Here is a 22,451-nt window from a genome sequence, read left to right on the forward strand (position 1 = left end):
AATTATCAAATTAACAAAAAAAAACTAGTAAGTTATTGGAAATCGAAAATAAATCAGGGGACTGGGCCTGGGGCTGTAGCTCAATGGCATAGCACTTGCCTAACATGTATGAGGCATTGGGTTTGATCTTCAGTACCACATAAAAATAAATAAAATAAAGGCATTCTGTCCATCCATCTACAACTACAAAAAAAGAAAAAAAAATGTTGTTTTTTTTTTTTTTTTTAAGAGAACATGAGTATACAAATACTCATTTAAAAAAAGAAGAAGAAGAAATCAGCTGGGCACAGTTAGGGCAGGATTGCAATTGCAAAGCCAGCCTCAGTAGCTTAGCAAGGCCCTAAGCAACTTAGCAAGACCCTGTCTCAAAATAAAAAAATAAAAAATGGGTTGGGAATGTGGCTTGATGGTTAAGCATCCCTGGGTTCAATCTCTGGTACATCCCCCTCCAAAAAAAAGAGAATAAATCAAATATCAATAATCAGATATTATTTATTGCAAGAATTCTGAAAGCACTCATCATGTTTCCAACTACCTATTTTTAAAACTCATTGTGTTAGAGTAAGCTGAATGCTCAATGTCATCACTGAAGAAATAATATGACTTTAATCTAAATACTATATATAAAAAGATAAAATATTTTTAGAATTCCAGTTTGAAATGTCTATATATTTCTCTATATAGTATAAATAATTCTTAGTAAAAGTCACAAAATAGAAATTATCAGGAAAAAAACATTTAGAATGAAAGGGTTAGATATAATCCAATCAGATACCTACCTGCATCACCTTCTGCTGAATCTCTTCTAATTGGGTGCGCTTACTACGCTGTCTGCATACTTCCTGGTAGCGGGTGTACTGCTCTCGGAGTGAATCTAATAATTTCATAACCTGTGGCTGCGCAAGCAGTTCATCATCCATAGGAGACCACGAGACCCCGCCATCAGAGCCATTAAATCGACGCTGCTGTAATTCGGATAATAATTCATGCCCTTTACAAATAAAAGATACTTGTAATTAATACCCATAAGGAAATACAATTTGTTTTTAAAAACTATCCACCTATATATCTTCTAGGTCATAAGCAGTAAAATACAAAGAAGAAAATTATAATCACAGTAAATAGAAAAATTGCACATGTGCATATAAATACATATATATATATACAAAAAAATTAATATTAAAGTGCCCTATCATATATCACAAATACATATGCTATAGATATATGCTATGTAACAGAAAATATAGTATAGCATATATATGGTGATATATAATTTCTGTATGTTTTATCTATCACATTCTTGTGTTTGGTGGATTTATTACTTAGAACACTATGCCAATCAATCATGTTTTCTGACAGGGCAGAATTATACTCTGGGATTTCTGTATGATGATATTAATCCAAGCTATATAAGATTTCAGTATTGATCCCTATTAATATCTCATCACAACACTTAAAAGTTGACAATGAAACAGATGTATGATTAGCATAAATAAAATTTTCATTATAAATAATCTCTGTAAAATCTCCAAACATATTAACTGTGAATCATAAAACATACTCGTGTGAGAACTGCATTGAATGTGATTCAATTATAGCAAGCTCATGTAGGAAATCAACTCATTTACAACTAAATCCACTTATTTACAACAAAAGCTGTAAATATATGCACAATTTTAAAAGTAAAGATTATTTTTCCAGGATAAAATGATTCTGTTATTTTGGTACCAAACAATACATGATATTTAAATTCTTTTACTTTTAATTCAGTAAAATATGACTTTTTAAATGACTTTCAATATACAGAAAGAGAGCTATTTCCAATCTCTAAATTAATAAGTAAACAAAATTTCCTAAACCTCTCCACATTATACTTTATAATCTCTATCTTAAGAGTTAATAGCACCTAAAAAAGACTCAGTGGCATATAAAATTAATTTTAAAATACAAATTTTAGAAGTTTCTTAATTCACCAGGTACAGTGGTGCACACCTATAATCCCAGCGGCTCAGGAGACTGAGGCAGGAGATCACAAGTTCAAAGCCAGCCTCAGCAATTTAGTGAGGCCCTAAGAAACTCAGCAAGACCTTGTCTCTAAATAAAATATTAAAATAAAATATTAAAGTGGTTAAGTACCCCTGGGTTCAATCCCTGATACAAAAAAAAATAGTTTCTTAATTCAATGTCTTAAAATAAGCAGTTTTCAAAATATCAAACATATACATGGAATTAAATTTTAAATATAGAGTAGAACTGGTAGTCTGTTTTAACATTTAAGCATAATTCAGAGGGTACAAGTATTTCTTTGTTCTCTAGGGAAGTAAGATCTATGACACATTGAACATTAGGACAACAGAGTTACAACAAAGATATTCAAAATTTATTACTCCTCATCACATCTTAAAACTGGAGAAACACCTGTTTAAAACACATCTAACTCTTTGCACAAATCTCCGTATATAAAATCAAAAGCATGATATCAGAACACATTTATTTTTTTCTACTTTGGCAACTGTTACCCTTAATGTTGGCCTTTTGATACCACTTCCACTAGAGAAACGGCACGACATCATTATTTCAAAGAACATATTCTGAAAGCACACTGTCTGGGTTAAGATCCCAACTCTAGCATTTACTGGGTGAATAACCTGCAAAAATTACTTAACCTTCTTGTGCTTCCATTTCCTCCTCTTAATATTGGGATGATAACAGTATAGACTTCACAGGGTTGTAGTAAAGAATTAATGAGTTAACATAAATAAAGTGCTTAGAAGAGTGCCTGTCCCACAGTCAGACTAGAATTATGAGCTATTATTGGAAAAAGTGGATAGAAATAAAATTGTGGTATTTCCAATGGGAAGAATTCCAACTTTTTCTCCTGGAATGTGTGACATAACAACTATGGATCTATGGGTAGAACACACATGGCAAGCTCCACAGAGCACTCACTGTGCAAGGTCACTGCAGACAGCTAAGGGGTTATTGCCTCTGCATTTAGACCTGTTTTTTTCTTAAATACATGAGAATAGTGGAATGCATTACACTCATTATTACTCAAATACAGCACAATTTTTCATAACTCTGCATATAAAGTATGTTTATGCCAAATTATGCCATTATACATGTACTCTTTTTTTTTTGCATTACAATTCTCAATACACATATATACCCTAATTTTGAGCTATGGATAGAATTCAAGCTTATTTGATCTTGTACAAGTTTTCTGTTTGTTTGTTTGTATCTCTAAGGCTTGGCTTCATCAAGTACAAAGTAGAGAGAATAAAACTATCTTAGAAGGTTGTCAGGAGAATGAAAGATGAAAACACAGTACCTGGTACAAGGTGAATATTCAATAATTCTCACAGCCATGTAATGAAACAGAAAGTTTCACCACCATATTGCAAAATAGGAAATAAATCTCAACATTTTGAGAGGAAGAAAAATTATCATTATCAATTTTTAAAATATTATACAGTATGTTAACATAGTATTATTAGGTTACACCAAAAAGCAGTTTAAAAATATGTCCCAGCAAAAACTCCCATAAATCAAAGGCATTTCTGTACATCAGTAACAAATCCTCTGAAAGAGAAATTAGGAAAATGACCCCATTCACAGTAGCCTCAAAAAAAAAAAACATAAAATACTTGGGAATCAAATTAATGAAAGAGTTTTAGACCTCTACAATGAAAACTTACAGAATGCTAAAGAAAGAAATTTAAAAAGACCTTAAAAGACGAAAAGATCTCCCATGTTCTTGGATAGGCAGAATTAATATTGTCACAATGACCATACTGCACTATACAGATTTAATGCAATTCCAATCAAAATACCAATGACATTCCTCATAGAAAAAGCAATTATGAAATTCATTTAGAAAAATAAGAGACCCAGAACAATCAAAGAAATCTTTATGATAAGACATAAATCTTCTTCCTTAGCAAAAAGAGTTCAGTAGGTGGCATCACAATACCAGACTTTAATTATACTATAAAGCAACCAACAAAAATGGCATGGTGTTCGCACCAAAACAGACTTGTAGACCAATGGTACAGAATAGAGAACACAGAGCAAACCCACATAAATACAGTTATCTCATACTAGACAAAGGTGCCAAAAACATACATTGGAGAAAAGATAGCCTCTTCAACAAATGATGCTGGGAAAACTGGAAATCCATATGCAGTAAAATAAAATTAAGCCCGTATCTCTCACCATGCACAAAACTCAACTCAAAGTGGATCAAGGACCTAAGAATTAGACTAGAAGAAAAAGGTAGGCCCAAATCTTTATCATGTTGGATTAGGCCCCTACTTCCTTAACAAGACTCCTAAAGTGCAAGAAATAAAATCAAGAATCAACAAATGGGATTGATTCACACTGAAAAGCTTCTTCTCAGCAAAAGAAACAATCAGTGAGGTGAACAGACAGACTACAGAATGGGAGCAAATTTTTACCATATGCACATCAGATAGAGCACTAATCTCCAGGATTTATAAAAAGAAATCAAAAAAGTTAACATCAAAAAGTCAAATAACCCAATAAATAGGCTAAACAATTGAACAGACACTTCTCAGAAGATATACAATCAATGAACAAATATATGAAAAAAAGTTCAACATCCCTAGCAATTAGAAAAATGCAAATTAAAACTACACTGAGATTTCATCTCACTCTAGTCAGAATGGAAAATATCAAGAACACAAATAACAATACGAGTTGGCAAGAATGTGGGGAAAAAAGGCACACTCTTACATTGCTGGTGGGACTGCAAATTAATGTAACCAATCTGGAAAGCAGTATGAAGATTCCTAAGAAAACCTGAAATGGAACCACCATTTGACCCAGCTATCCCACTCCTCGGTTTACACCCAAAGAACTTAAAAACAGCATACTACAGTGATGCAGCCACATCAATGTTTATAGCACCACAATTTAGCTATTTTGAATTCACAATAGCTAAATTGTGGAACCAACCTACATGCCCTTCAATAGATAAATGGATAAAGAAACTGTGGTATATATACACAATGAAATATTACTCAGCATTAAAAGAGAATAAAATCACAGCATTTGACGGTAAATGGGTAGAATTGGAGGATATCATGCCAAGTTAAGTAAGCCAATCCCCCAAATCCCAAGGCCAAATGTTTTCTCTGATAAGTGGATGCTGATCCATAATAGGGGTGGGGGGAGCATGGGAGGAATGAAGGAACTTTAGATAGGGTAAAGGGGAGGGAGGGAAGGGAGGTGATATGGAGGAAGGAAAAATGGTGGAATGAGATTGACATCAATACCCTAGGTACATGTATAAAGACATGAATGCTGTGACTATACTTTGTGTACAACCAGAGAAATGAAAAATTGTGCTCCATTTGTGTACTATGAATTGAAATGCATTCCACTGCCATGTATAACAAACTAGAACAAATAAAGACTTTCCCATCAAATTCCTACAATATGTACCACATAGATGCTGACAATGTCTACTTAATGAATAATTGGTTTATTGAATTAGTATCAGTAATACATATGTTTTCATCTTACCTGTCTGAAGAACTGTTTCAGGATCAACTGATGGAAGAAAGTTTAAATCCACAGATCTGGAAAACACCAAAAATGCTTCTTTTTAAAAGTTATAGTATTTTCATATAACTTAAGAGATCCCTTTACATGTATTATCAAAATGGGTACACAAGTATTCCATTTCCACCATGTTTATTTCTTAAACACAGGGAAATATATTAGAAAGAAAAATTAAATTCTAGCAGCCAGAGAAATACCAATGTGGGGGCTGGGGATTTGGCTCAAGCGGTAGTGAGCTCGCCTGGCATGCGTGCGGCCCGGGTTCGATCCTCCAGCACCACAAACAAACAAAGATGTTGTGTCCGCCAATAACTAATAAATAAATAAATATTTAAAAAAAAAAAGAACAGTGGGATTGGGGAGTGTCCCCTTTAAAAAAAAAAAAGAAATACCAATGTGATAAACCATAAAATTTTAAGATCATAAAATTATACAAATTGGAAAATATAGTTAATTGTGCAATACAGCACTATTTAAAATATACCAAAAGAATACATTATCATGTTAATCCACTGAACGTTAGTTTCAAAATGAAGTTTCTAATTATATAGACACCCAGAACTGTAACATAAAAAATGTATGCAGCTATCCTTCAATCAAAAGCTTTCTTATCTAAGGGCTAAAATGTAGCTCAGTGGTAGAGCACTTGCCTAGCATGCACAAGGCACTGGGTTCAATTCCCAGTACTGGGGAAAACAAAAAGAAGTTTACTTATCTATCACAACTTTTCATAGCTTCAAATATTTCTGATACTGCATGTATATGTGTGTGTCCTGCCAATTATATTCTCTTTGCTATTCCAATTATGTTTCTTATACAGCTGGACTTCTGCCTTTATTTTCTTAAACACATATGAGAAAGAGATGCTTGAGGAAAGAAAGGGATCATGCTGCTGTATGCTCTAACTGTTCAGTCTTGAGCTAAAACCCTGCCTTCTGCCAAATGATCTAGGCCCTCCCCTCTTGTGGAGGTAGAGGCTTCCTGAAGATTAACATAAAGGAGGTTGATGAAAATTTGCAAGAGAAGGACTTTATTATCTGGGTATAAAAGAAACAGCATTAACACTTGAGTGTATTGAGGAGGGGTTGGCAAATACAAGATTTTATTTAATACTTCATGTAGACATGTAAACCAGCATTTCCAAAGTGTTTCTCAAAACACTGAACAAGATGAGGTCAAGTAAAAGGCTTCCTTCCCATCACCACATGGAAAGTTTTAAGGAAGCAATGAACAGGTTTCTCTGCTACAGTGCTTCCTCAGAGCTTAGTCTGAAAAGTTTACAGTCATTCTCAGGGAGGGAAAATTAACTGAAAGCACTAACCTCCCTGACCATGGACTCATTTTCTATAGACATCCTCTTCAAACATCTTTTCTGGGGAAAATAACTAAAACATATTAAACTTCTTCTGGCCAACTAATTAAAAGCAAGAATACTTGGTTAATGTTTAATCGAGCACCTTGTGTGACATTTTCAATTCATAAACTATATGTGACTGTGTAATAGTTACATACACCATCATATACTTAAATATTTATGTTTTTATATGACATCTCAGGGTAGTAACTTCCTATGATAACTTTAGTTAGGTTTATATTTAAGCTATTTGTATTCACATTTTGACTGTTTTAATTGAGATTTGGCATTGATACTAAGATTCTCTTATCTCTCTCTGCCCTTATTATTTCAGGTAATTGACTACATCTGGATTCACAGAATAACATGATAGACTTTTATTAATGTTCCACTGTATATTCAAGGTTACAAGCAAAGGAGCTATCCAAGGATCTCTGCTGATTCCTTTAAATTTCCTAATAAAATAAATGTAATTCATCATATCAACAGAATTAAAGATAAAAATCATATGATTACCTTAATAGATGCAGAAAAAGCATTTGAGAAAATAGAGCATTCATTCATGTTCAAAACACTAGAAAAATTAGGGATAGTAGGAACATACCTCAACATTTTAAAAGCTACATATGCTAAACCCCATTTCTAAATGGAGAAAATTTGAAAGCATTCCCTTTAAAAACTGGAACAAGAAAGGGATGCCCGCTTTCACTACTTCTATTCAACATAGTCCTTGCAACTCCAGCCAGAGCAACTGAACAGACAAAAGAAATTAAAGGGAAAAGAATAAGAAGAGCTCAAATTATCCCTATTTGCTGATGACATGATCCTATATTTAGAAGATTAAAAAACTCCACTAGAAAACTTCTAGAACTCATAAATAAATTCAGCAAAGTAGCAGGATATAAAATTAACACCCATAAATTAAGTGCATTCCTATACACCAATGATGAATCAGCTAAAAGAGAATTAAGAAAACTATCCCATCCACAATATCATCAAAAAAAGAAAATAAAATGCTTGGGAATAAATCTAACAAAAGAGGCAAAATACCTCTACAACAATGAAAACCACAGCAGAACACTAAAGAAAGAAAATGAAGATCTTAGAAGATGGAAAGATCTCCCATGTTCTTGGATAGGCAGAATTAATACTGTCCAACTGGCCATACTACCCAAAGCACTATACAGACTCGATGGAATTCCTACTAAAATTCCAATGATTTTCTTCATAGAAATAGAAAAAAGGAGTCATGAAATTCATTTGGAAAAATAAGAGACCCAGAATAGCCAAAGCAATCCTTAGTGAGAAAAGTGAAGCAGTAGCCATCATAATACCAGAACTTAAATTATACTACAGAAGTATAGTAACAAAAACAGCATGGTATTGCCACCAAAGCAGACATGAAGGCCAATGGTACAGAATTGAAGACACAGAGACAAACTCACATAAATATATTTATCTCATACTAGACAAAGGCCCCATAAACATGCATGGGAGAAAAGATAGCCTCTTCAACAAATGGAACTAAGAAAACAAGAAACCCATACATAATAGAATGAAATTTAATACCTCTCTCTCATCACGAAACTCAAAGCAGATCAAAGACCTAGACATTAGACCAGAGATCCTGCCCCTGCTAGAAGAATATAGGCCCAAATTTCTATCACGTCAGCTTAGAAAGGGACTTTCTCAACAAGACCCCTAAAGCGCAAGAAGTAAAAACAAAAATCAACACATGGGATAGTATGAAACGAAAAGGCTTATTTTCAGCAAAGGAAACAATCAGTAATGTGAAGAGGGAGCCTATAGAATGGTAAAAATATCTTTGCCTCCTGCACCTCAGAAAAAGCATTAATCTCCAGGATATATAAAGAACTCAAAAAACTTAACACCAAAAAACCAAATAACCCATCAATAAATGGGCAAAGGAACTGAACAGGCATTTCAAAGAAGAAGAAAAAGAATGGTCAACAAATATATGAAAAAATGTTCAATGTTTCTAGCAATTAGAGAAATGCAAATTAAAACTACACTGAGATTTTTCTCACTCCAGTCAGAATGGCAACTATCAAGAATACAAATAATAGTAAATATTGGTAAGGATGTGGAGAAAAAGGTACACTCATACATTGCTGGTGGGACTGCAAATTGGTGCGACCAATCTGGAAAGCAGTAGGGAGATTCCTTAGAAAAACCTGGAATAGAACCACCATTTGACCCAGTTATCCCACTCCTAGGTTTACACCCAAAAGACTTAAAATCAGCATACTAAGTAATGCAGCCACATCAATGTTTATAGTAACTCAATTCACAATAAGCTATGGAACCTTCCTAGGTGTCCTTCAACAGATGGATAAAGAAAATGACACAAACACATACACACACACACACACACACACACACACACACACACACACACACCACACCACACACTGGAATATTACTCAGCCATAAAAAAGACTTTATGACTTTATGGCTTTTGCTGGCAAATGGATGGAGCTGGAGACTATCATGCCCAGTAAAATAAACCAATCTCAAACAAACAAACAAAAAAGGCCAAATATCTCTCTGATATCCAGATGCTAACACACAATAAGTGAGGGACAGTGGTAGAAGTTTATAGGAAGAGGGAAGGGAATAGAAGTTCACTGGATTAGACAAAGGGAAATGAAGGGAACAGAAAGGAGATGGGAATAGTAAAGATAGAAGAATGAATCAGATACATGAATATATGAATACACGATGAGTGAAACCCCACATCCTGTACAACCACAAGAATGGGATCCTAATTAGAGCAGTAATACTCCATGTAAGCATAATAAGCATAATATGTCAAAATACACTCCACTGTCATGTATATATAAAAGCAACAAATTTTTTAAAAAGAATAAAAGTAAAAATAATTTCCTAATGAAAAATTATTATCCCAGTGACCAGTAATAATCAAGAGACTGGAAGCAGTTATTTGCTTCCTTAAGTGCTTTTTATCTAGGGAGAGAGGAACTCACCTATTAAAAGAAAAATGAATACTGGCAAGGTTGTAAAGTTCAATGATAAATCTGTTAAACCTGTTAAAATGATAAATCTAGGTACTTACATTTAAACAACAGAACTTAATTATGACTTCAACAAGTATCATAAAATACCAAGTTTCCTAAGTTAAATTCATGAATATCACATATTTTATAAGGCTGGAGGAAGTTCTTAAAAGTTAGGCATTTAAGCACAAATGTATTTAAATAAAATTATAATTTTATTTCAAGCTGAAACTGTTTTCATATTCTTTACAGGGAAAGACTAGAACTAAAAAAGGTAGAAAATTATTTCAAAAATATGTTCTTGCAACTTAATATTTTCTGCAGTGTCAGAAAAAGAAGTATATTGCTATTCACAAAAAAAGAAATGGCTTTTGTAAAGAAACTTTGATTCAAATGAGTATGTTTTACGTATAAAGAAAACTCTCATAAATATGTATGTGCGTCAATTTTGACTGAGTGGAAATTTGTTTATCATAGTTCTTTTAACTTGCACTAACATTACAGGTATCTTTTAACTGACAAATCATAACTTGGCAAGAATATAATTACATACCACCAACCACTTACCTTTCTTTCTCTTGCTGGTTTGCTTTATCACTTCCATTATTAATCAAAGCAAGTTCATCCAACAATGATGTAGATTCCTTTGTAAACTTCTCAAAAACCTACAATATGAAATTTTATTAATATACTAAGAATAGTCTTAAAAATTATTATGCAATAGGATTTTCAGTTAAGAGCCGTAATATTAACCAGGATTCCCTTTCCTTCCCAGGAAGTCAATTCGGTTCAATCACAAGAAAGCACAGAACACAAAGCCGCATCCTAAACAGTGAACAGTTTCAATGCAAAAGGGGTTTTTAAAAAGGAACATTAAGAAGTTATTCTGATCCCTCATTCAGACAAGTTTATTTTTATCCTTGTGTTTCTTGGAGAAAATCTGTAACACCAAATTTCGTAACTATATAATGTTACTTAATCCAGTTCAAGTGCTTTTATTCTAGTTGGATATTTCTTCCTCTTATTCTATCAACAGTTCACAGTGGTTTAGAGTTTTACAGGTAAGCATGTTACATGAAAATAAATTCATTATAATTCTAACATGATTTCTTCAAATACTTCTAAAAAGGGATTTGGACAAATCTTCAAACCTATGTAATAAAGTGGATGAATATTGTCTAATATCACTATTCAAATACAGTAGAAACAATTATCCAAAGATAACCAAAAGGTCATTATTCTCCAGTACAATTAGCACATAATGTAATTTGAAGACTATTGTCTCAATAGCTCAATAAAACAAAGTCATATGAAACACAACAACATATTTCAGAAGTTTGGATAAACAAGACACATTTCAGAAATGAAAAGTTTATTGTGTCAAACTGCTCCTCAAGCTGGCAACTCAAATTGATGTTTAAATATCCTCTGAAAATGGTACTTCGACTAGATTACTTCTGAAAATATTGTGTTACTGTTATTCTACTTAAAACATTTATAACTTTTATTGATGCTACTAATGGCAACCATAATAGCTAATAGTGTTATTATATCATACTGGGTGCTGTTCTAAATGCTTTAGTGTAGGTATATTCATTTTTTCTTACCCACAGTCTCACGAGGCAATTCTATTATTATCTACCACATTGAAAATGTGAAACTGAGGCATGGAGAGAGGAAATGCACTGCTGAAAATCACGTACACAGCAACTGCCATGAGGATTCTTTCTAATCAAGTGAGCGTGATTCCAGAATATTTGTCCACAAACACTATGGAATGCAATGTATCTTTCCATTTTTGCAAAAAAAGAATACTAATCTACATTTTAGTTGATTCAAGCAATGAAGTTTTCAAAAATGTCTTATTTACATGCAGTTAACATTTTATCTCATCATAATATACCAACCAGCCTCTTATTTAACCAGTCCATGTGATCATAGGTGAGACTCCCACCAAAATCTTCTGTTAATTGGCATGGTTCTATATAACGGGTCAATTTATTGGCAGATACTAAAATAACCTACAACAACAACAAAAAAGAAATATTTAGTAAACCACTATTAAAGTCTATGAAAATAAGTAGAATTAGGTTATATGCAATCTTGTTTCAATGTGATGACATATATTTAGTTAATGCAACAGCATTTAAAATCAATCCAATATATTATAGATGTCTGCTAAAAATCTATCAAAAAACTAGTTTTTTATTAGAGCATCACAGTTATACACAGTCATTGGATTTACCTGACAAAATCGTACAAACATGGAATTTGACTTACTCCCTTTCAGTTCCCACTCCCTTTCTTCTTCTCTCCTTCTATTCTCCTTCCTCTCCTCTATTCATCTTCCTTGCACTCACTTATTTTTGATTGGTGCTTTCTACATACAAAGGTGAAATTCCCTGTGGTATATTTATATACACACAAACTGATTTTGTTAAATTCATTATGCATTTCCTTCCTTTCCAATCCCTCCTCCTTCCCTCTTGATCTCCTTCTTCCACTCTAATCTTCCCATTGTTTATGATATGATCCCTTGCCCTCTACCCCTCACCTTCTTTCCCCATTTTCCACTAGCTTCCACATGACAGAAAACATTTGACCCTTGATTTTCTTTCTTTTTTGATGCTAGGGATTAAACCCAGGGCACTTACCCACTGAGCAACATCCCCAGCCCTTTTTTATTTTTTATTTTGAGACAGGGCCTCACTAAATTGCTAAGGCTGGCTTTGAACTTGTGATCCTCCTGCTTCAGCCTCCCAAGCCGCTGGGATCAAACCTTGATTTTCTGAGTCTGGATTATTTCACATAGCATGATATTCTCCAGTTCCATTTATATGGTTGAGTGAAATTCCATTTATATATAGCACATTTTCTAAATTCATTCATTTATTACCAGTCATCTGGGCAGATTCCATAATTTGGCTATTATGAATTGTGCTGCTATAAGCATTGTAGTAGCTGTATCGCTCTAATATGCTGATTTTAGTTCCTGGTAAAAGTACAGCTGGGTCATATAGTGGTTCCATTCCTAGCTTTTTGAGGAATCTCCACACTCTTTTCCAAAGTAGTTGTACTAATCTGCAGTCCTGCCAACAATGTGTAAGTATATATTTTCCCCCCACATCTCATCAGCTCTATTATTATTTGTATTCTTAATCATTGCCATTCTGACTAAATGAGATGAAATCTTGTATTTCATTTAAACTAAATTCATTTAGTTTCAATTTGTATTCCCCTGTTGATAGAGATGTTGAATGTTTTTCCATATATTTGTTGGCCATTTGTGTTTCTTCTTTTGAGAAAAGTCTACTTAGTTCTTTTGCCTGTTTACTGATTGGGTTATTGGTGTGTGTTGGGGGAGAGGTGTTGTGTTACAGTTTTTACGTTCTTTGTATATTCTGGATATTAACTCCTGTCAGAGGAATAGCTGGCAAAGATTTTCTTCCATTCCCCAGGTTCTTTCTTCATCCTCTTAAACACATCCTTTGTTGTGCAGATGCTTTTTAATTTGTTAAAATCCCACTTAGTGATGTTATCAATAACATCATGGTTTTATTTCTTGAGGTTTAGGATCAAAAACCTTTGATAATACTAACATTTTAAAGAACAAAAGCTACTAGCCACTAGTTGAAATATTTTTAAAAATATTTAATCACTATTAACAATGTCTTACTAATAAAAACTAATTCCTTAATGTAATGATGCAATCAGCAAAAAATTTTTATCTTAAAATTAGCTGGATATACTGAAATGATAATGAAATATTTTCTCGTCCAATCCTATAGAAACATGTGGTATCCAAACACCATTTCTCATTAAAAGGAATTGGGGTTCCTTGGAGATGAAGAAATATACTTCATGAGCCTGGAACATATTCTCATCCAGATTATTAAAAAAAAATCAAAGACCACTACAATGGTGCCAAAAGAGTTTGAAAAGACCTTCACAGATAAATATGTGACAATCTACACATCAGTAAGGAGAACAATTCCATGGATTAAAATATTAAATGTGTTTAAATCATTGACCTTATACTGATACAAAAGAAATGATACTATGGAACAAACTTACTAAAAACCAGCAAATAAACAGAAATAAACATTTACCACTGGATGAACAAATAATACAAGTATTCAAGTCAGGAAACAAAGAAGGAATAGTAGAACTAGATCACAATTTTGCAATTTTTAATGAACTAAGAGATCAAGACACTGAACATCACTACCGTTAACATCATACACCAAAAAAAAAAAAAAAAAAAAAACCGAAAATCAACTTCTACCAATCTTGTGGCCCAGGAGCCCATCATCACCCTGTGAATGACCTTGGAAAAATAAGTCAGATCTGAGTGTAACCACTACCTAAATCCAACTTTCAATGTATGGAAATGCAGAGGTTGAAGAAGGCAGAAGAATAGCTCAGACTACACCATAGGGATGCTCATGACAATATATGCACAGGATGGGAAACTACAGGACAGATCAATCTGTTCCAGAAAAGGATGAATTAAAAAGAGAGAGAGAAACCAAAGATTAAAAAGGCTTATCCAATGACAAATTCAGAATTTCACAACCAATATTAGGAGAAATATACATTCATTTCAAGCAAACATGAAGTATTTAAAAAACCTGTCTGCATATTAGTCCATAAAGAAAGCCTTGGTAAATTTCAAAGAAATTTACACATTATATCATGACAACAAAATCAGGCTAGAATTCAATAATCTAATCAGAAATCATTAAACTATTCTAAAACCATACCCACTTAGGCACCTCAACCAACCACATCATGTGGACATTGTTCAGACCATAATACAAAAAAAAATTCAATCAATCTCTATGTATGTATAATTTATATAAAAATTTTAAAATAAAACTTAAAATGTATTACACATAATTAACTTACATGTGACAAATAACATCTATCAGGTAATTAGAAACTCAAAACCTGCTGCCTCTTGATATTAAATTTCTTTTAAGGTTAGATAATGGTACTAGGTTATATTTTGTAAAGAGTCTTTATGTTTTAGAGACACTAAAATATTTACAGGTAAATTGATATATTACAATTTTTTCACTGTAATATGGGTTGGAGAAAGGGGATAAAGGTTAAAGATGGGGCAGGACTAACCATGGGTTGATGGTTGTTGGACCTGAATATGGAGATACTCAGAGTTAACTATAATATTGTTTACCTGTTTACATTTTTGTGTTCAAAATTCCTCATAATAAAAAATTAAAAGAAACTAAAAGAAATACATAAAACTCTGTTTAAAAAAAGAAAAAAACTTCCCAGTAAGAGAATTTCAGGCACAGTTTACAAGGGAGTTTTAAAGAAAAAAGAACAGGTAATTTTAATCTTAAATGTTTCCAGACCCCAGCAATGCCAGGGACATTCCCAACTGGTCTTATCATTCTAGAACAATGCTGATACCCGAGGACAATATAATAAAAAAACTACAAGGGATCTGTTAAACTTTAAGGCTGCCAATAATAAGTGTTAGCAAGACTATGGAGCAAGGGTAACTGATGCGATACAACAATCTGTATACGGGGTAAAATTGGGAGTTCATAACTCACTTGAATCAAACTGTGAAATATGATATATTAAGAACTATGTAATGTTTTGAACGACCAACAATAAAAAAAAAGAAGAATTCCTATACACTCAAGTGGAAATATAAATTAGAATGCCTGTTTAGGAAACAATTTGGCATTATCATATAAAGCTGGACATTTCTATAACCTATATGTGGTGCTGAGAATCGAACCTGGATATTCAGGAAAAAGAAAACCTTGAACATATTTATTAGGAGACATATACAATAATGTTCATAGGAACATCATAAATAATGGCAAGGATGAAAACAACACCAATGTCCACCAACGGAGAGTGAGTAAATTGTTTTCATTCACAATGGAATATTATCCAGCAGTGAAAATTGACCTGCTACATTGGCAAAAATATGCATAAATCTTACTAAGTATATTATCTTGGAATAAACAATATTCATCAATTAATATTCACACAATTACAGATATAACCAAATACTAAGATTAGAAACCCCACATTCTTCTAAGGTTTTGTTTTTTAAAGGTATGTCTTTTAACCTACGCAAAAGAATACAAAGATGAACAGACCTGAGTTCGAGGTTGTATCATGTGTAGGTGAATGGGGCCAGGAGGGCTCACTGATTTGTTTCAAGGTATAAGTATTGGGGTTCTTGGGCTGGGTGGTAGGTATTGAGGAGGGCTGCTTCATTATTAAGCTTCATTTTGTGTATTATATATAAAAAACATACATTTAAAAAAATATACCAAATACCACATTAGAAAAAAAAGAAGAAAGAATCAATGGGCTGGGGTTGTGGCTCAGTGGTAGAGCACTTGCCTTGCATGTGTGAGGCACTAGGTTCGATTCTCAGCACCACATAGAAATAAATAAAGGCCCATTAACAATTAAACATGAATTTAAAAAAATAAAAGAATCAAGATGAAAGGAGAACAGCTGACAGAACAAGACAGGATGAGATCTCAACCTTAAGCCGAAGAAATGGCAACTCTTCTGAGGTAGCAGGTGAGGAGGTTGGAGAAAGAGCAAGGAAAAACTGGAGGACACAGACAGGAAAGCTGAGGGGCTCGTGTGCTTTTTTTCCATTAAAAAAATAAGACAAAAAAAGAACACCAAATTACATTTTGGTTGGTTAAATAATGGCAAACTATATCACACCTACTTTGCATGGAAATTTAATATTCTCTCTAGTATGAGGAGTTTGCAATAACTCCAATTCACTACTTATTTATGTATTAAAGGGAACCAATTTAAAATAAACATCTTAGAATACAAACGACACTGAAAATGAATTTCACTTAGTGGAAAACTTGTCACAAAGGGCTTTATTTCATCCTCTTTTGCACGGGAGTCCAGGTAGAGTTAGCCCACAGGAACTATTCAATCTGACAAGAGACTGAGATCCACACACAGACTTTCACACCACGGAGACTGAACACAATCAAATCCCAGGAAGGAGCTTTTCCTTTCTCCAAAAGCTTCAAAAGCTTTTCTTTTCCTCCTTTCCTTTCTACTAACTAGAAATACACAAATAATGAAACCAAGAAATATGTCTATTCCGTAAGGGAAAAAACTACTTGCTAAATTTTCATTTCACATCTGAAAAGATAATCCTCCCTCCCACTCTCTCTTGAAGACAAATGAACAGAAAATGTGAAAATATAATAGATGGTTTTTATGCTCTTCTGCTTGCCTTAATTGGCACAATATTCTATTTAAATACTGACAAAAGTCTCTCTTTTGAAAATTCCTACTATCCTGTCTCATAACTTTAAATGATGTGCAATTCATTTGTTCAATGATCATTATTTAGTGGAAGCTAAATTGATTCAACAGAAGCATTATTTTTTAGAAGCTTTGTATCTTAGTGCTGGAAACATAAAGATGAATAAGATAAGTTTCTACCAAAGATATGAGTTCTTCATTCACTTCTCTGTAATAATCCAGAGATAGCTGTCCAATGCATTCACAAAGAGAAGTAGATGCAGGTTTTCTGGTTTGTTTCTAAAGCCTTTGTTGAAAATACACCACAGTTGTTGCTCCTCTGGTCATAACAACACATGGCTTTACTGGAAGAGCACAAATGATTGTCAAATCCCTTTCTTGGGTAAATCATCATTATTTTACAGTTGGAAATATATTGACCTAGAAGCCAATCATTCCAGATTGGTACCTGAGCTCTGCCACAAACTAACTACTTTTACAGAAGAGACCCTAAGGGAATCTACCACTGTAGGTTTATTTCCCAGTCTGTTACAGAAGGCAACTGCAAGAAATGATCTATGTGTCTTTCAGCTCTAAGAGGGCATAATTCTTTTTATTAAATTTTAATTTTTCATTTGACAACAGAATGCATTACAATTCATATTACACCTATAGAGCACAATTTTTCATATCTCTTGCTGTACACAAAGTAGAGTCACATCCTTCGTGTTTTCGTACATGTACTTGGGGTAATGATGACCATCACATTCCACTGTCTTTCCTACCCCTATGCCCTCTCCCTCTCCCTCCCTCCCCTTTTCCCCTTTGACCTATCTAGAGATCATTTAATCTTCCCATCCCCTGCCACCACAGCATATTATGGATCAGCATCCTTAAATCAGAGAAATCATTTGGCATTTGGCCTTTGGGGATTGGCTCATTTCACTTAGCATTATATTCTCCAGCTCCATCCATTTACCTGCAAATGCCATGATTTTATTCTCTTTTAATGCTGAATAATATTTCATTCTGTATCTATACCACATTTCAAGAGGGCATAATTCTAATGTGCTGTCATTATATACATTTGAGTCATTCTCTAACATATTGCCTGTCTTACCCAGGGAGAGGCACCTTTCCACCTACCCTGGTTAACCTCATCATATGTATTTTTTTCCCTACACTTTATAGTTCCAAAATACATTTGTACCCTTGATAAGTAGGTTTCAAGTTTAATGGATCACAGGGAATATAGGCCATTAAAAGTTTATTTCCATCTGAATATTATTCTTAAAACCTCTTTTCCTAAAATCAGTTTAAATGTAAACAGTACAGATCCACTTTCTTTTACGGCATAATACATATTTAAGACTATCATATCCTTTAATGAAAATATTTTAAAGGAAATAGTTGAATAAAATTATGGCTATTATGATATTTTACCTATGCAAAACACATCTGATTAAGTGAAGATCACAATTATGGAGAGCTAAAGTGCATCTTTTCCATATCATTAAATATTTTATAGAATCCATATTCTTATAAAATTCACAGATGGTTATTCTAAGTGAGAACAGTAGACCTGCCATGTTAATATACAGAATTGAAATCAACACCAAAAGCACCTCAAGTTAAAGAACGTATGTAACTAACGGGGACAATCTGAACAACAGACTCAAACTCAAGCCATTGCAGATGAACAATCTGGACAACTTCCACTGTGATGAAACAACCCACTTTCCACAACAATAACCTCATCTTTATTTAACAGGGTGAGAGTGAGGAAAAGGGGCAGAAGACGCTGGCAAAACAGTTTCTATTTTATTAGAAATATTCTTTTAGGGGGAAAAAACAGTGAAGATTTGGCAACAGCAGGAAAGTATCTTACTCCATGCAGATGCTGTACTCCTAAGAACCACCTTTGCAAAAGAATCAGGAGGAAGAGAATCTCTCCTCCAGGGCACCACAGCAATGTACTCTGTTTAAAAGGGGGAGTAACTGTCCTCTAGCCTGGGGAAATGATACCATTGGCCATGAGGCAGCCCATAAACCACATCTGATTGAATTTATTCAACTCTACTCCACCATCACAGAGAGATGCAATTTCACAAAAAGAGCAAATTCACTACTGAAGAAGAAAAAAAAACATTGTGGGGGGAGAGAGCAGTTTGTAGGCCTGAAGTAAAACCAGAATGCTCAAAGAAAACTAGGTAGAGAAGATTTCTGGAAGTTAGAAAAGCTTGTTTACTTTTAATCAAACTGTACTGGAACCCCCAGCATGTATACAAGAAAGAAGGCAGTAATATATAATTTCAGGGGAAATGATTAATTATATTTATCATCTTAAAAAATAAAAATAAATAAAGGATCATGCTATAATGAAAAAAAAGAAAAGCACAAAAACAAATTATAAAGCAAATAATCAACATGAAGAAAACACTCTTTGGGGTGGATGTTGTAAAAGATCAGAAATCCAACACCTACCTGATTTTCTCTAAATTGTTTCATTACAGCTTCTTAAATTACAAAATAGTGGTAAGACTTCCTATATTCCTTTCTGTTATAGTCAATGAAAAAAACATTATTACAAAAAAAAACTGGTATAAGAATTTATTGGAGGGTCATTTCTATCTTATGGGTGATGTTTTATTACCTGGCAAAAAGGGAATCAAAAGCAAAAGAGAAAGGGGGAAGTAAGGGGAAGGGCAGAGAGAGAAGGGGAGGGGAGGAGGTTGGAAATACAGCTCAGAGGTCAAGTGCATTTGTTGCATGGCTGAAGCACAAGGTTTATCCCCAGCACTGTGCACCCAAAAAGTAAAAGAACCAAAGAAACACAATCAGAGTTTTGGTTAAGCTCCAGCCTCAAGGAGCAGTTATCAATAAAATTAAAACCAAAATTAGAAAATAAATCCCCCCAATCGTATTTAGGTCAACATATTATGTATAATCAATCCCTTTTCATCCAGTGATTCTAAATAGAAAAACAAATGACATAGTTGCTGAAAATTCTAAAGAAACATTTTCCATAACTATAGTGAAAGCTCTGAAAGCCTTCAATGAAACGACTAATGAATAAGAAATAACACTGTGAATTAGACCAAAAATTTGTTTAGTTCTTTATTATTTTCTGAAAAACTTTCAAATATTTATTAACAATATCACCTGTTTTAATTAAGTGATTAATTCATAGAAACACATATCTAGCTTGAAGGCAAACCTTAAAAACAAAACAATTCCTTACCTGCTGAGAAGACGGAACCATTAACAGCATTTTTATTTCACAGGAAGTATTTTAAAGAGAAAATTTTCCAAAACTATCCAGTATTTCTTTAGACTGGTCTATGGTAACTCACTAAAGCAGTATTTCCCAAATGGTTATGAAAATCTCATGAACACACTCCCTATCATGCCACAGTATTTTTCTCAAAACATAATAAAGAAGTAGTAAACAATGAACTTGTCCTAAACTTTTTTAAAAAAGGATTTACTATATTAATTGTAAAACACTGAATATTAAAGTGAACTTCATAACTATTTAAATGACATTTTATACCAAGATAAAAACAGAACAATTTCTTTTTTCCCACTTAACAATGACATTAATGATCTTTAGTTAATTTAAAAAATTGTGTAGACGGGGCACAGTGGTACATGCCTGTAATCCCAATAGCTCAGGATGCTCAGGCAGCAGGATCTGAATTCAAAGCCAGTCTCAGTAACTTAGTGAGGCCCTAAGCAATTTAGCAAGGCCCTGTCTCTAAATAAAATATTTAAAAAAGGGTTAGGGATGTTGCTCAGTGGTTAAGCGCTCCTGGGTTTAATCCCAGGTACAAAAAAAAAAAAAAGTTGTGTAAGACACAGAATGATCAGTCATAGTGATTATAAAATTATCAATTGTCATGTTGGATTGTAAGACTATACATATCCAACTGCTATGTATAACTATAACTCTAAAAAATTTTAAGGACTATATGTAAATTACAATGAAAAAATGTTATTATGTCATCAGGTATGTGGGGAAAGGGGATATTTTAATAATCTAATATTTGAAATCCTAACTTCTATTCTTTAAAAAAATCTAGATTATGTTTTATAATTGTTATATATCTTTTTAAACCACAGTATATGAGAAAATGTTTGCCACCCTGTACTGGTAGATAACTCTGTAAATATGCAAAAAGTTTTTATTCTCCATAAATGAAAAAAACAAATGTGACTGAACTACACTTTATACAATTTTTACCATAATCTTTATAGTGCTAAAGACATCATACTATGCAATATAACAATTTCTATGAAATGAATGCAATTTATACATAGAGGGATTACTGTCAAGGCAATTATTAAAAAGTCTTCAAAGTAATATATTTTAAATGAAAAAGCTACTCATATTTTTAAAAAGGTATTTTTGTTAAAACAATTTCTACTTTAAATCTTCTGGTTGGAAAATATCCTTGGAAAACAGGAAAACATTAAAAAAAAAAAAAAACAACCTCTTGCTCTCAGCTTAGAATACAAAATTTAAACAGAGACAACTAACATATCAAATTTCCGAAAGCAGATTCTACTATTCTGCAGTGAATGTTATTGATGTCCTCTTATAATAAAAGGTATAATTCATGTGTAAGAAAAATGCCCTTAATTCTGGAAACAGGCAAAAGATACTAAAGCACTGGATGTTCTTTTATGAAGTGCTGGGCTTATACCTTTGACTGGCTTTCTACAGACTGATTCATAGGTATCAACCTCAGTAGGGGCAGGGGTCAACTTACAGATCTAGTTCTGAAGAAATGTCAATAATTTGGTGCAAGTGATAAACTTCTGTCCAATGGAATAAGAGATATCCTCAAAGTTTACAATTTATAGATTCATAGGATATTCATTTTGTTTCTAACTTGGTAACTTTATCCACCTATTAAAAATCTTAAATTCCTCAAATGCTTGTTGAACTATACTTTATAAATTATTAGGAACCTCATTAATTAATTAAATAATATATTTTACTTATGCTCTTTTTATGTGTGCCTGAAATTCATTTTACCTTTAGGAAAATTATACTTAATCTATGATTTATCAACTTAGGAATATGGAAAGAATCCTATTCATATTTTCATCTGGCTGAACTCTAAATGTTATTTTCAAATAGCCATTTCCACAAATATTCTAGTATGTTAGGTACCACGAAATTTATAAAG

General features: G+C 33.1%; 1 protein-coding gene across 3 annotated transcripts in view; it reads right to left on the reverse strand.

The window, feature by feature from the left end:
* Positions 1-22,451, reverse strand: part of Sestd1 (SEC14 and spectrin domain containing 1) — a 126,789-nt gene that overhangs the window by 36,136 nt on the left and 68,202 nt on the right. For all 3 annotated transcript variants that reach the window (XM_026392010.2, XM_026392012.2, XM_026392013.2), the window contains exons 6-9: positions 11,886-11,999; positions 10,546-10,643; positions 5,548-5,603; positions 780-991 (exon numbers count right to left, since the gene is read on the reverse strand). In XM_026392010.2, coding sequence (XP_026247795.1) covers positions 780-991; positions 5,548-5,603; positions 10,546-10,643; positions 11,886-11,999 — 480 coding nt within the window. The remainder of the gene's footprint in view (positions 1-779; positions 992-5,547; positions 5,604-10,545; positions 10,644-11,885; positions 12,000-22,451) is intronic.

The sequence above is a fragment of the Urocitellus parryii genome, chromosome 1, assembly GCF_045843805.1.
Source record: "Urocitellus parryii isolate mUroPar1 chromosome 1, mUroPar1.hap1, whole genome shotgun sequence".
NCBI classification, from domain to species: domain Eukaryota; kingdom Metazoa; phylum Chordata; class Mammalia; order Rodentia; family Sciuridae; genus Urocitellus; species Urocitellus parryii.